At 47.3% G+C, this 15,990-nt stretch overlaps 1 protein-coding gene across 6 annotated transcripts in view; it reads right to left on the bottom strand.

Moving 5' to 3' along the window:
- Positions 1 to 7,981: 7,981 nt before the first annotated feature.
- ADORA2A (adenosine A2a receptor) overlaps positions 7,982 to 15,990 on the bottom strand; it is a 31,957-nt gene continuing 23,948 nt past the window's right edge. For all 6 annotated transcript variants that reach the window (XM_040577679.1, XM_040577675.1, XM_040577678.1 and 3 more), the window contains one exon: positions 7,982 to 14,122. In XM_040577679.1, coding sequence (XP_040433613.1) covers positions 13,162 to 14,122 — 961 coding nt within the window. In that variant the 3' untranslated portion in view covers positions 7,982 to 13,161. The remainder of the gene's footprint in view (positions 14,123 to 15,990) is intronic.

Genomic DNA, 15,990 nt, shown 5'->3' with positions numbered 1-15,990 from the left:
ACTGAGCACGGGTCTGTGCCTGAGGAGAGCAGTCACACACAGAAACTGTTGTAGGAGCCAGGCCGGTGGCCTTCCCTCCACTTGACCAATGTGCCGCCGCTTCCTTCGGCTAAAAAGCTGCATATGTAAAGGAAAAGTGGGTGTACTGAAGATTTAAGGTGTGGTAGCACCTGGAAAGCTAGGAGGAAGCCATCTTCTGAGCTGACTTCACCCTGATTTTTGGGAACAAGGATCCACTGAGACTGGCATGTGCTGGTGGGATGGACACAGCTGCACCAGTGGGCAGCTGGAAGGGACCATGGGGAGGGCAGCTGGTGGGAGTCATGGACACAGCAGAAAATGGCACCACGGGAGTGCTGGGGCTGCTGTGGCATGGAGAGCCTGCCAGAAAGGGCTGACAAGTGCTTTCAAGCTGGTACCATTTTTTTCTTTACATCTTTCAAGATGTGATTTTGGGGTGAAAGGTAGGAAAAAAGAGGGCAGGAAGGAGCAAAGCATCAAGCAAAGGAGCAATTACCTCTACAGCTGTGCTCTGCTGCCTCTTGGAAACTTCTCGAGATGGCCCTGCCTGCCTCCACACCCCCTCTTCACCCAGCTTCTCAGTCTCTGAGCCGGTTTCTCTCAGTGGTGCTGTTCCCTGCTCCCTCTCCCCTTCTTGCTCCTATATGGGTCCCTCAAAGACATAGAGAATCAGCTGGAATATTCCAAAAAGTTGAACAAGGCCCTGTGCAACCTGATCTGTGGGCAGCATCCCTGTCCATGGTGGGGATTTGGAACTAGATGGTCTTTAAGGTCCCTTCCAACCCAAGTCGTTCTGTGATTCTATGAATATAACAGGGTGCTGGTGCAGACAGATATGGCCAGTGCCTCTCCTTCACACACTGCAGCAATCAGTTTTTCAGGAAGCAGGAGAACATCAAGGGGAAGAAACAAGCAAAGAAATGAAAAGCCAAAAGAACAAAGCAGCAGAACAGACACATGAGATGAAATGGTAAAAAATACCTCAAAAAAAAAAGAGGAAAAGAAGAGTGGAGCCACCTTCAAGACATGGCACAAGTAGAAGCTGGGTAGACAGGGAGTGCAGAGAGACACAACAAACTCGGGATTTACAGGAACAAAAGGGTTTTTTTCTATTCCTCCAATTACCTCTGCCAGCAGTCCTACCCTGTTCTCCCCCTCACCCATGCAACCTCACCTTCAATTACCTCAGGAACGTTCATTACAGGAAGATGCCCTGAGTGTATCGAATTAGTGCGTTACAAAAGCTCGTCCAGGAAATATTCATGTGATCCTTATTCAGTTAGCAGGAGGGGATGGAGTGGGGATGCCAAGCGAGAAGCGGTGGAGGGGGTTGAATACAAGCACACACCTTCAGGACTGAAGGGCTGGCAGTGCTCTGCAGGCACAACTCAGAGGGACCAGATCCAGTCTGTTCTGAATACTGGTGCAGCTTCAAATTCCTTTCATACAGCAATATCATCATATTCTATAGCTGGAAAATTTCTAGCCCTTGATGGAAAGTGCCAGAATGACCTGGGCCAGGAGCCACCCATGGGGGACATCCCATTTTCATCCACATGGTGCAAAATTCAGGGTTGGGAGACCAGGGACAGTGACTAGGTTCAGTGAGCCTCAGGTGCCCTCGGAGGATGTTTTAGCTACAGAGCTTTGGTGTGAACTTACAGCATCGGAACAAGCAGTCAAGTCACCTGGAGCAGCAGTGAAGATCAAAGAGCTCCAAAACATTCTCCCTGTAGCTAGGGTTGGAAAAAAAAAAAAGTGAAATTTCCATGTGCAATACACAGATCTGCAAAATCTACTCATCAACCAGTTGAAACCTCTGCCCATGACACACTGACATGACTTCAAGGCAATTCCTCAGATGCCATACAGAGATCTCATGGAGAAGACACAGGCTGACTCACGGCAAGGAATGGCAGAGTTTGGAAACACAGCGTCTCACAGAAACTCCCCACTCTCCTGCCTGCACTGCCCCAGGGAAATGGGATGTAACATGCTGCCAGCAGCTGTGTGCAAACAAGATTGTCCACATGGCAGCTGTAGGGGGAATGGGACTGAAGAGAGATAAATTCCTGTCTCTGACAATAGCTAATGGGCTCCAGGTGGACTGGCAGCTGTAAAGCACCCAGTTCCCTGCTCTGGTTCAGATGACCAGACGCCTCTGGGACTGTATGGGTGAAGAAAGGAGGCAGAACAAGTCTGTTTCAATCTATTTTTATACTGCAGATCCATCTGCTCCTCTCCACAGCTGGCAAGGCCTGGAGCTCTGCTTAGATCCTTCCAACAAAAGCCTCTTTATGAGGCATGGGAATCCCCCACCACTATCAACACCATTTGGATTGGGTTGCCCAGGCAGAGGCTATTTTGGGCATCACAGGTGGCTTCTCCATCTTGCTGAGCACAGGATGGAGCCAGCAGATGCCTCACCACACCACCACCCAGCCAAACCACCAGGGATAAAGCTCTGATAAACCCCCAGGATCTGTGGGAACAGGGCACAGCAGAGGTCAACAGGAGGAACTTGGGGAATGGGTTTTACAGGTGAGACCAATAGTGTCCACCAACACAGTGACCTTCAGAACTGCTTTTGGGACAGAAAGATGAGTAACATCCAGGTGGAGACTGATCAGCCCCTGCCCTGAGCAAGCACTAACTCACCCCAAAGGCCCAAGATCTTTGTTTCACAGACCCCGTCCCTAGAGGGCAACCACTGCTCTGCCTGGCCAAAGCAGAAACTCCTTTTTTCCACTTTCCTCTCCATCCATAATGTAATTCCTTCCTTCATGTTAAGGCCTGATATTTACTTGCTCCTGGTAGAGAGCTCCAAGCTCTGCGTGTCCCCTGACACACAGCAGAAAGCTCTCCCAGCCTCTTGTTTCTCTGTTATCTTACTGCATGGATGCTATTTCCTGTGTTTATTTTTCTTGTCTGGCTAGCTGGCCTGGAGGGTCTCACCTGCTGGAAAACTGCCATTACTTCTCCATCTGCAGCAGTGACCAAGGCTCAGCAAAAACAGCCTTAGGTCACTTCTGGTTTCCTTAGGATGCCTGACTACCAGGAGAGGGCAAAGGCCACAGACGCTGAAAGAGAGCAGGTTCCTGTATGTCCTACCTGGAAGCTGACACCAGCAGATGCATCTCTTGAGGAAGCAGAAGAGGGACACACGTTTTACAGCACTGGCATACATCCGGTGTAGAGAGAACGCAGCCACCTGGAAAACACCAAACACGTGGCTACGTGCACAAGGACCTCCCTTCGGAGAGCGCGAACGTGTCCACGCAGCAGACGGAGCACAGCCTCTTCCAAGACCTAATTCACATGCAGGCTTCAGCGTTCGGTGTCATCCATGTCACTGACATCCTGACCCCCAGAACGCAGCCTCATATTTTTGATGGGAAGGAAAGCATTGAACTCTTCCTGGGAGGATCATGTCCCACATGGCGCTTCCAGATCAAATGCTGATCTAAAAATCCCCCTGCAAGGGAATCAGAGACTGCTGTTAGCCTGCAGAGAGCACCCCTAGTCCCCCTAAAGTGAAAATCTACAGGAATATTGATGCCGCACTTTTTAAATTATTATTATTTCGAAAGTCCAAGTAGTGCTGAACCATGGGAAAGGGACAGACAGCCCCAGCATCTTAAACTTTTTGTGCTGCCTGGGTCTTGCATACTGCAAAGGTGGGATTGTCTGCAAACGGAGAACTTAGGACAGGAGGGAACTGGCATGGGAAGCAAGTGCTCAGAGAAAGCAGGATGTAAAGATTTGTTATGAAAAGCCTTGATTTCCAAGCATTGTTTCAATCCATAAGGAAAAGAAGATCTTGGGTTTAATTCAGTTACAGATGAACATTACATGGGTTAGTTCTGCAGACTGGAAGGCCTCAGTGCAAGTTCGGGATATTACTGTATATTTCCTCTGGAAGGAAATCAAAATGCTATTTCTCATGAATTCAGAAAGGACACAGCTGTAGAACAAGCAGCTGACTCTCAGCTTTAGTTGTGGCATTGAGTTACCAATGGTGGGAGAAAAGACTATTTCTGTTTTTCTAATGCAACCTTTAGCATTTTGATCCTTCTGGAATTAGAGGATGATCTTGAGGAGGGTCTGAGATTTTTTGTCTCCACCCTATTTCTCTTAGTGCTTTTGGCATGAATATAAAGAAAGGCAGGAAACACTTGGAATACTGGACTGCTCCCAAATGGCAGGCACCTCAGAAATGAAGCAACCAGTTGTCCCTTACTTTAAGGTGCTGAGTGCTCATGCAGCCCACCCAGCACCTCGGTGCCAGTGCTGAGTGCTCCCCTCCTGAGGCTCTGCATTTGATACAGCCATAATCTTTGTGATTTAACTGCAGCTCTCCCCCCGTGGTCTCTCTGGAGCTGGGAACACACACATTCATCCCTTTCTTCCCAGTGCATTTTGGCTCTGCAGAATAACTTCACAGTCTGATATGTTGCTATCACAGAACAGCTTCAGTTCAGCAGCAAATGAATCCCAGTTGTCTTCAGAGGAGCACTGTGTATCAGCCCCTGCCACCAGGGCTAGCTCAGAAAACCTGACCGATTGCTCACAGCCACAGTTCAGTGATGGTCCGGCAGGGATTCGGCAGGCAGCAGGCAAGTCTCACACCTACCATTCCCATCGACCTGCAGAATTGGCCACATCCTCTGGATGATGGAGATGTTTAATATCACAGGACCCAGTGCGCATGGCAGGGCTGCTCTGAAGACATTACCACAGGAAGCAATACTTTTCAATGCTGACGGAAATGCTTGAAGGGTTATAAAGTAATGTGAAATGATGGAAGTCCTCCTTGCCTCAGGATTCACCCCACTGCAAACAGCGTTCTTACTTTGCAAGACATTCCTTTTCCTTCTCTGGCCCAGCAGCAAAGGGTTGTATCAGCATGGATTCAAAACGACCTTCATCCAGCCTGGATCAGCGTGGCCAGAGATGCTGGGTCCAGTGCACCTGCCTGCAGAAGGCTTTCAGCATCTGCCACTGTTCAGCCTTTCAGCACACCTCCAAAATAGGAACTTGGCAAACAAAGCTAACAGAGTGCATTGCTAAGCAGAACATTCTGCCGAGTCCCGACACCAGGACTGCATGTTATAGGGCACTTGCCAATTCCTGAGTCAACTTTATTTATTATACACTAGAAAGGTCATGACGAATCTCAAAAGATAAAATCTGTGTCTGTCAAGCCGCCTTCCTTGTTTTCATTGGCCCAGACCCTTATGTTCCACACCAACAATAACAGGACATGGGTTCAAGAGGCACTATGAGTGCAGCTTACCCTGAGATAGCCCAAGCTTGTTTTGCATTCTTCATAGAACTGATCCAGGCTGCTCAGTTCTCTCTTTATTAGGCTTTTTCCCCCTCTCTCCCCTAGATATGATCCCCACACCACACAAGTTTTTCACCCCTTGAAACTGCAAAGCACAGGCACATGAGACTGTCACAGCCCAGATGATGCCAAATGCCCAAATGATGCAGCTGCAAGTGTGCCAGCAACATGAAGCATCCAATCAAGATATGCCTAATCCCACATTTGGAAGTAATATCCCAGACTAATACCAACCCCAAAGACCCCATGACTTCACCAACAGCTGAGGCAGCAAGATACGCTGTGCACATGGGCTTTCTTCACTCTCATTCTGAGCTGCTATCTAATCTCCTTGCAATAGGTAAGAAAAATTCTGAGCTGCCTAGGGCTCCAGGTAAATCCTTGGCAAACACAGCCTGAGTGATTGCAGCTCCAGTGCTGTCAGTGTCCATGCCATCAGGTTTAAAGACTGCCCAGGGCTCTGCAGAATTTGCAGTCACCTCTCTGGAGTGCAACTGGACAGTCCCCAGGAGGACAGTCCCCAGGAGATCAGTCCCAGGTTTGGAGTTCAGTGCATTGAGCTCAGACCACACAGTATGGATTTGCACTCCAAATAACCTAATCTTTACACAGTTTACTCTGAACCTGCAGATTGAAACCTCTTTTCCGAGTCCTTGCCTTTCACTTTCTGAGAAATCACCACACTACTCTCAGCCCCAGACTTGGCTTATATCATTTGGTTTGATGCATTGCAAGGATTCCACTTTTCAAAACAAATTTCTGGTTTTCTGAGATGTGGGTAGTATTTTACTGTCACCCAGCAGAATCTCACTGATGACTGCTGCAGCCTCACAGCAGAGCAATGATGCTGCTTACAAGAGTGGTGCACCTTCCAGCCCCAAACCTAACAGTTCCATCCCCTGGGTCATATCTGAGGAAACCTCTCCGTTATTCAAGCAGCATCCCATTTTTTCTTAGAATGGCACTGAAGAGGGGACAGGGAGTTAGGAAGAATACAGCTCCACTTACTATTCAGCGAGACTCCAACCTGCAGTGAGTCACTTAATCTAACTTCGGGGATCAGAGGGGGATTCCTCCCAGTATCCAAGCTGGCAGAAGTCTCTCTCCCTGACCTGAATGAATACATGGGGAATCTCACTCAGTCACTTTAGTCAAATGCAAGACATTGGGAATCTTTCCTATGAACATAAATTGTGAGGTCCACAGGGCCACAGAAAAGATCCTCAGAACTTTTAACTCATCAACATTTCTCCTTGAAATACATGACTACAAGCACAGCAGGCACTTGTATGCACTATTCTTAGCAGCAAAGGCTTCCTGTTTGGGGGCAGAAGTGAAAAGGAAGATCCTGCTGCTTTAAATGCTGAAAAAAGCCTTTTAGCCAAAAAAGATTATCCACCCATTTGCAGGAAAATCACCATCCTCCACTATTCCATCCTACTTCAACATTCAGAAGCATCATCAATTCCCCAGTACTGCAGTAAGTATTTCACTATTGAGTTGTATTGTCCCTCAGCTCAGACTATAGCAAAGGCCCTGAAAAGTCTAGTTTCTCTGGGTGACCAAGCCAAGGTATAGATCTCTGAACTTAGATTTCCAGATGAAGCCAATTGTGTAGTTAAACTGGGAGCTCTCTCTGTTCTTCCAAGTGCTCGCTTTCTTCCCTGGGCCAGGTATGGCCATTGTTCCCCCACAGCTCCTGCAGACACCCATTGTTCCTCCCAGCTCCTGGCGTTTGATGCTGCAGAACAAAACGCACAGTGTTTGTGAAAGAAGGGAAAAAAATCAAAAAGCTTTTCAATTACACAGTTGGTTGAACAGCTCAGGCACAGCTGGCTGCAGAGCACCAGGGTGCCAGCACCTCTCCACAAACCAGGGCCTCCAGCCCAGCTGCAAAGGGAACTGAAAGAGGGAATGACCAGTAGCTGATGGTTATCTGGTGAACTTTCATTTCAATGTTTCCCAATTCCAAATGCTCCTGGATCACACAGTGGATCACACAGACCTTCACTAACCTCCCCACACACATTTAGTAGCTGACAGCTGTGAAAAGCTGGAAATTGTTCCTGCTGCTTCTTGTCAACATTGGCCTGAGAGGCACCACAGTAGCATTTAAATTCACTGCCTCCATTTCCAGACTAATCTGGCTATCAGGCTGGGGCTAGCTCAGTCTGAGCAGCATTGGCAGACAGGACAGAGGGCTGAAGTAGCTGTGGTGTTACAGTGATGTCTGATGTGTGGAAGGAGAGCCAAAGGGATGAGAAGTTCCAGTCACAGCTGGCAAGGCGGTGTTGTGCTCCAGGTATCTCCTCCAGGTCCCACTATGTAATGCTATTGTTTCTGCTGCTGCAGTGTTCAGGGCAAACACAGTGCTCTACCTTGTGTTCAGTACGCAGCTGTAAACTTTTATGGCCAAGATGACAGATCCCAGGATGTCAGGGATGTTGCAGGGCTTCCAGTTACCTGAGTTGATGTTAACATCTTCGGCAAAAGAACAGGTAGTGCCAGGGATAGATCTATGGAAAAAAGCTAATAAAATAATAAAAAAATATTTACAAAACAGGGTCAGCCAGCAGAATCTTCCTTGGACAAAGACACTCACACTCTCTTTTACAAATATATTTTATTATTTTAATGCTTATTAAGAAATGTAACCAAGACAGACTCAGCAGCACCAGTGGCTCCTCACTGCCCAGCAGTCTGATGACTTCACAGATATGAAAATTTCACAGATTCAAAACAAACAAATAAAAAAAACAACTTTGGTCAACGCACTTTAAATACATATGCATGCACAGATTCTCCCACCCCTTTCCCTCCCCTCCCACTGGTAACTGACAAACCGAGGGAAAACAACAACTATATTCATAAAACATTTAAATTAAAAGAGTGTTTCCTAGTGACAGCGTGTGCAGCAGGGTGTTCATAGTGTTTTGACTCACAGACCACAGAGACAACTGCTCCACAGGACGGGGGCAGGAATACCAGCTCCTGGGACAGAACGAGGGAAGCAAAGGATGTTCTCAGATCAACAGGTTCCAGTCTTGAATTCAACGCATGCTTGTGTTAAGAGTCCCAGCAGACGAATAAGACAGGGAGTTACACAGAACACTGTCCCCTTTTGGGGATTCTCAATCTGTTAGGTTCAGTCACCTCTCATGCAAACAAGGAACTGGTGTGATTTTAGTTACTCTTGATGTGCTTTACTGCAAAGAAGGCCAAAAGCTCAGGGCTAGAAAGACAAAGCTCCTTGGTCTTTCTCAGAGCAGTCTGATGCCCAGAACAGATAAGGAGAGAACTGACTGTTAGGCAGCTAAACCTACCAAACACCACTAGAGAGTATCATGCAGATTTAATGCATCACAGCAATTACAGCATGCTTGTCCTTCCCACAAAACACAGCTGAACTGATGAGGGGGAGAGGGGGGTGTTACTGCTCATGTTCATGAAAGCAGAAGGGCTTTTGTTACACCCGAACGCACTCATGAAATGAGACAATGCATCTGAAAATGAGATAATCCAGGAAAAATCTCTCTACCTCAGTCATATATAGACCAGACAAAGTCAACCCTCTGCAGATATTGGGGCAAGGCTGCCTCTCTGCCGTGACCCCGAGGAGCCATGAGACCACACATCCCTTCCAGAGTCGTTCCTCAGCAAGTCGTGCCCTGGGCTCATGCCAGCCCCACTCCCCTGAGACCATCTGTGCAATCCCCAGCTCCTCCCAGCACATTCCCACTCCCCCGAAATCCTCCCAAACACATACCCTACAAATCCTCTTTCCCCACCAATATTTCCCATCTAACCCTAACACTCCAGTCTGCTCTCACACCTTAAGAGACTTTCCTACATCCTCCAGCATCCTCTGGAGCTTCTTTTCAAAGAATGATCAAAGATTCAGGCTACTCCATGTAACTCCAAAGCTCATCTGCACAATAAGCTCACAAACACCAGTTGGGTCCAGTGGCAACTCCTTTCTGTCTACAGCAACCCCAACTGTCCTACTATGACCCTTTGCTAGTGCCCTCTGTCAAACAAGCATCAGCCTCTTTCTCCTCCCGCTCAGCTCTGTTCAAGAGCTGCAGTCCAAGCTTGCACAGAGCTTTGAGATACTGCTGATCCAAGAGGAAACTGCAGGACAAAGCTGTAAGTGCATTTGCACACACAAAAAGCAGTTCCCCATAGAGAAGACAGACCTAAGAAGAACTCTTGATAAAATTACTCCTGGCAACTGATCAGAATTTTACTTTCTCCAAAACCCTATAAAGCAAATAAACCCTGGAGCCTAAGAGTCTCAAGGGAATGCTGAAATTCATGGAATGCCCTCACACCAAATGAGGAACCACGTCTCTCTATGGGTTGTGAGCCATTTTTAGTAACATGTTCCAATTCAATGAAATTAGCCTCTTCTTACCCCAGCTCTTCCTTTTTGGACCCACTGCACCTTGGATTCCCAAAGAGATCTTCTCTAGCCTCTCCTGATGGTCACCTCATTCTTCCTTTCGTCTTGTTACCGTCTTTGCTTATCGAGAACAGTTATTTCATTAGCTACATCTTCAGCTAGGAAGAAAATGGGGATATGAGTGGGAGGTTAGGAAAAAATTATTTAACTTTTTAAAATGATCCTTGCCCTGTGTGGTTTGGCAGAGGTACTTTTCTTAAGACTGGAGGGCACTGGCAGAAGGAGAAAAGAGCAGACTTCATTCATAGGACCTTAAAACTTCTTTTTTTAAAAAAAGAATGGAAGCCTTGAAATCATGATCCCTAGGAAACAAATAAGAATTCCAAAATTCTGTTCAAAAGGTTCATGCTCCCCCTCCAACAACTGCTTTGGAAACATCTTCTGAAGGTCCATCTCAGACATATGTTTGCCAGAAGGCACACAGCACGTGGCGCAATTGGCCATTCTTTCTTCCTGTGACTAGACTTCCAATTCTATATAAAACATGCTGCCTCCTTACACCCACTGCACTTCCTCCTACACACATCCCCTGGCCCCTTCACATACCCTTTTCATTTCACATCTAGATCACTACTATTGAAAGGGACTGGACACACTTGGGGGGCACACCAATCAGTGAGACAGAAACTGATTTCAAGACATCTGGAAACGCAAAGTAAGTGAGCATGGCGATCCGGTTGGGCAGGAAAGTTTTGCAGAGAGACAATCTTAAGTGTGTCACATCAACATAGATCAATTTGATTCTTGTGGCAAGCAAGCAAGCAACTCCCATAATTGAGTGCGAAGAAGCCCAGGAAACAATAGAAAGCAACCAACCTACATCAGCTGTTGAAAGTCTGATGCAACATGGCATAAAATATCCCTTTACAATGGCAACTAAAGCTCAACAGGAGACACTTCTGCACTCGCGTGTGTTCCAGCACATGAGCAATGCCGGTATTTTCCCACACTTCCTTCCCTGCTCTGCTTCTTTGTGGACCTAATTGTTATTGACATGAATACCGGATGTAATCTTGTGTTATTCTTAGAAACATTTCAGCTCCCAGCTGAGGCCCAAAGAGTTCAGACCCCCACTTTTCTGACTGAATTCCTCTGCTGCTGTTTCAGGAGGCCAGAGGAGTCATCCCGCACACAACCTACAGAAATATTCTATCAAGACCGAGAGTAACAAGACTCCAAAACACCCTACAAAGGAACTACCTGCAATGTCAGTCACAGAGAAATAGCTTAGTGTTTGTTAGCGGTGCTGGAGTGATAATCCACTCCTCTGACGTTAAGACTACGTGGAAAAGCCGTGCCAAGAAAGCAGCGATTCAGCTGAACTGTGGAGTCTATTGTTCTTCATACTTGCCTGTCTTCCTGCTAAGGATGGGGGTGGCAACCACATCTTCTTATCCATCTCACAGTAAGCTTTGTGCTAGCCTAGAGCAGTTACATACTTGAGCACATTCAACATTCTAAACCACTCCCCACCTTCATGAAGACAGACTGGTAAAAAAGAAAAGCTTCTTCAAATAAAACTGACTTTCATTCTAATACTTCACAATATTTAAAATAAACATGAAATGAGAACACACAAACCTAATGTGCCCTTCCCCAAATATCAAAATTCAGTTCCCCTTTCCTTCCTGAAAATGAGATTATTTGGGTTCTGAAACATTAGTGGAGGGACATGAGGAGGACCCAGGGCTGTGGGCTGATAACTCTGATGTTTTCAGCTATGGAAAAAGTCCAGATCCCTGGAATTACCAGACTTCTAGCCTTCTTGTAGGACCATGTCTAGTAGGACTTGCCTGTCTCCCCAGAAGGCTAGTGGCATTGGGCATGGAATATTTGTCCTTGAAACAAAGACTGGACAAGATTTAGGTAGAATACAAGCTAGCATGGCACTCTGCCATCCTTGAGCTACCACAAGTGATACTGATAGAGCTAACAAGTGATAAAGGAAGTTACCAAACCGCTGTGAAACTGCTCTACAACAAAGCATATCAGTGCATACCTTTGCTGCAGAAGATTTGCCTCCCTCTTACACAGACTACTGTAGTTTCTAAGCAGATTTCCACTACTACTGATTGCTGCCAGCTCCTCAGAGTAGGAGCATCTTCTAATCAGACAGACCCAGATCTGCTGGCCTCTGCACATCAGGCTTCACAGTAAAGCACATCAGGAAACAACTGAAATCACAGGAGAAAAGGTGTTCAAATAGAGCTCATGGGGATTCCAGAAGTAAGTAATAGGTATGTCCCGTCCCACGTTGCCTTCCTCCCCCCTACCCCTTCCACCCCCTACCCTCAAAAAAAAAAGAAAACAAATCCCATCCCACAGCATTTTGAGTGAGGATGAAAACTTAGGACCACGGAGATAATTTGCATTCTGGGATCCCAGGACAAGCACAGACACAGAGGGTAAAAGCAGTAGCCAGACAGTGCCCACCGGCCTGTGGACACCTCCCTCCTGATAGCTCCCCACACCACCTGGGGGCATGACCAGCCCTGGTAACACAGCCCACTGCAAGGTCGAGCACCACATCCTGCTAACAGCCCTTTTGCTAAGGGAACTCCATATTACGGTCTCTGTTTTCATTATTTGTTTGACAGAGTGGAGAGCTATGAGGTTATATTTGTCTTGTGCATCTGGAACACTGAGCGCTCAGGGAATGAATATGAGTTCTTGCCCATCTTTATAACTTAACATAATGGAATCTAAACAAGACAAGAAAAAATGTCCAAGCAACCTGTTGCAGTGTAAGCTTTAAAAACACAAACTGAAAGACAAAATGTCATAGTTGAAGGTATCCAAAGTTCCTCTCAGGTAAATTCCTCCTCCAAACAGCTGCTGGCATCCTTCCTGACCAATAGATGTTGCTATCCTCCTTCCATTTTTTCAGGGCCAAATAATTGGAGGCCCCTCCCTGTTGCTCCTTGCAATTAAGCGAATACTTCCAGCCATGGTTTTATTTCTGTTGGTAAAGACAGCAAAACTGACGTACAACCACAGACACACAGTACAGCATAACGTTATGATATGCTCTGCATCATGAGAGTCTCCCAGTGCTGACCTTGGAATGCCATCTTTGACCTTGGCACTGCTCTTGATGAAAAGGTCAGCAATGGGTAGCGTGTCCCTCCTTTCTTAGTCCACTTCGATGGTCTCTTGGCTTTTCTCCAGTCTAGTATTTAGGGTCCTCCCAAGAGTCCTGGGTAAGGACCTCTTTCTCCACAGCAATCTGAATACACACCTCTCCCCCCGCCCCCCAGACTCCCTTTCTGCCATGGCAGAGGCCACCCATGGAAAATAAAATAATTCTACCAGGAAGACTTCGAAGGACTCATCAGGAAACATCAGCTGCTGTGAAGGCTGTGCTTTCTAGATCCGAGTAAGACACCTGGGCATCGATTAGCTCTTCGCTGTGAAGCTGCCTGTTCATGCATGCATCTGAGAGAATTCCATTTCTGCAGGAATGTGGGAGATGCCCATTTGTCTCCATGTCCAGAGCATTCCCATTCTGGTGCCATTCCAAGACAGCTTTGCATTTGTTCAAGTCCTGCTTTTCAGGATCCCTGTGAATCTCTCCATTGGTGTATACCTCTAACGCATACTCACTGATTCGTATGCTGGCGTTCTCGCCGTCCCCGCCATGGGTCGAAGTCCTAATGCTGGCTGTTCCTGCCTTGAACTGCTCCTTCCTGCCCAGGATATGCTGGCTGATGATTTTGCGGAAGGTGTATCGGAACTCTCTGATCCGGTAGGCATAAATTAGAGGATTTACCACTGAGTTGGCATGAGACAGGATAATGGCCAGATACATCAGCCAGAGGGGAGCATGGGCACAATTAGGGCAAAAAAGGGTGAAACAGTTAATAATATGGAGTGGAAGCCAACAGACTGCAAACAATCCAACAATGATGGCTAAAGACTTGGCTGCGTGGACTTCCTTCTGCAAAGTGGAGCGTGAGCGCTCCCCGTGTACCATCTTGTTCTCCATCTGTTTGAGCTGTCGCCGGGCTGCCATGAAGATTTTCAAGTAGATACCAAACATGAGGAGGAGGGGCAACAATACGCAGGCAAAGAAGTTGTAGTAGACCATGTACTCCATGGTGACCACTGCCTCAAATAGGCACACCACCATACTGTTGCTGCAGTTGATGGGAGAGGACTTATTAGTACCCAGCTCTTCAATCTGGGAGCGCTTGTGCCACCCTAGCATTGGTGTCAAGCCAATGATGAAAGATAACACCCAGCAGATGGCAATGATACCTTTGGCTCGAGAGCCAGTCACCAAGCCATTGTACCTAGAAAGCAGAGGAAAAAATGGGAATTACACCAATATCATTCAACAAGCCCCTGACACCCAAACAACGGCCCAATGCCCCAGAAGACAGCAAGAAAGGCACATGCTTCTTCAGATGGGCCTTTGAACTATGCAGAACCCACCCAGCACAGCATGGACCACTGCATGCCATCTATTTCCCTCCTCTTTTCTTTAGGCAGTGACTAGGCTACAGAAAAGCAAGGAAATTAATATAGTTTTCATCCGTGTACCTCCAACTCCACCATCCCACTTGGCTATGCACATGGATCTCACAGCCTGGATAACTGGCAGCACTGCTCTGACTCTTGGTGGTAAAAATTGCCCTGGCTCCTTCACCAAAGGCTGAGGTAGCTCCTCCTTTGTGCCAAGGGAACAGGCTTCTAGCAGAGAACTGCTCGGCCTGTCTCGCAGTTGATCTGCAAGCCAACGGCACCAAAGAACTTGGAGGCACGGTGCTGCTGGCCCCATGTCCACGTTCAGGTGGGCTCTGAGGAAGTATGTTGGTGAGTGAACTGCAGAGGCCAGGCTGGCGTTCCCTTGCACAGCACCTCTGCCCTACAACAGCACCTTCAAGGAGTCCAAGAAGTCATCACTAAACTTCCTTAAAGAACAGAGACAAGGCCAGCAGTTTCCCTCAGCAGCCCAGAAAGCTGATGCTATGTCAGTTCCTCATAAAGGAGAAATCGAGCTAAGGACAGTGCTCTGACTACTGCAATGCATGCACCAAAGGCAACCTCAGTGATGAGGATATTGACATGCCTGGCTCAAGCCTGTGCTCCTAGCAACAAATCCTCCAAGATCTGCTGAAAGAGCTGGCAAGCAACACGGTAAGAACCTGACAGTGCAGCCAGAGACCTCAGTTTGTTGCAAACATCAGCCAGTTCCCAAGGTCTCACAGGTTACCGTGAGCCTTGAGCCAACTCCACCAGTTCTTCTCTCTAAAAACCTAAATCAAGGCAACAGTTTGACATTTCAATGCAATTTCCTTTACTTGGTAATGCTCAGCATGGAAAGCAGATAGCTGGATTCCCACATTGTCCAGCGTGGGTCCCACACTGTGTTTGACCCCATGCGTCTGCAGGCAGACCACAGCAGCTCCGGGCTCCCAGTGTTTATCCAGCACTCCTTCTCCCTCCGTCCCCAGAATCCTCTCAGCAAATAAACATTTTTTCCCTCCAACAAGCCATAGAAATCTTTCCGTCTCTCAATGAAATAGCGAATCCCACAGGTTCATGCTCCTACCCCAATGCCAGTTCAAAACAAAGGCGGGGAGGTGCTGCTTTCTCTGGGCACAGCACAGAACGGAGATCACACACACACTTTAAATCCCTGCCGAAGGACCTTGGGAACAGCTTGGCTCCACACATGACCTGGCAGGCCTGAGTCTCCTTTCCGCAACTGCATTTCCAAATTGGAAAAGGAGGAGCGGGTGAGGGAGTCAACCACACAATTCCCAGCACCCAAAATACATTTAAATCCACCTTCCCAAAATCAGGCAGGGATTCAGCCAATCCTGGGAAACGAGAAGGTTTCTCCAGCAAGTGGTGGGTCCTGATCAATGCCTAGGGGTGGCTCAGGGCAAAGCATGGATGGTAGCAGAGAAGCTGCTTACATTCAGAGCTAATCAACACAGCAAAACAGCATCTGTGCTTTGAAAAGAACACTTGGGGAGCAAGAGGTTGGCCGAAGGCACTTGAAGCTTGGAAAAAAAAAAAAAATCACAAAACCATGCAGCCCTGGAATTGGCTACATCTTGTCAGAGGAATTTTGAAATTGTGCAGCTGTTATCCCACGACTAGAGATGTCCCTTCCCTTCCACTAAAAATACATTCATTACTGCTCCAGGCA

Source organism: Cygnus olor, chromosome 17 (assembly GCF_009769625.2).
Source record: "Cygnus olor isolate bCygOlo1 chromosome 17, bCygOlo1.pri.v2, whole genome shotgun sequence".
Taxonomy (NCBI): domain Eukaryota; kingdom Metazoa; phylum Chordata; class Aves; order Anseriformes; family Anatidae; genus Cygnus; species Cygnus olor.
The sequence above is the reverse complement of the archived record's forward strand: the minus strand, read 5'-3'. Positions and strand labels throughout refer to the sequence as shown.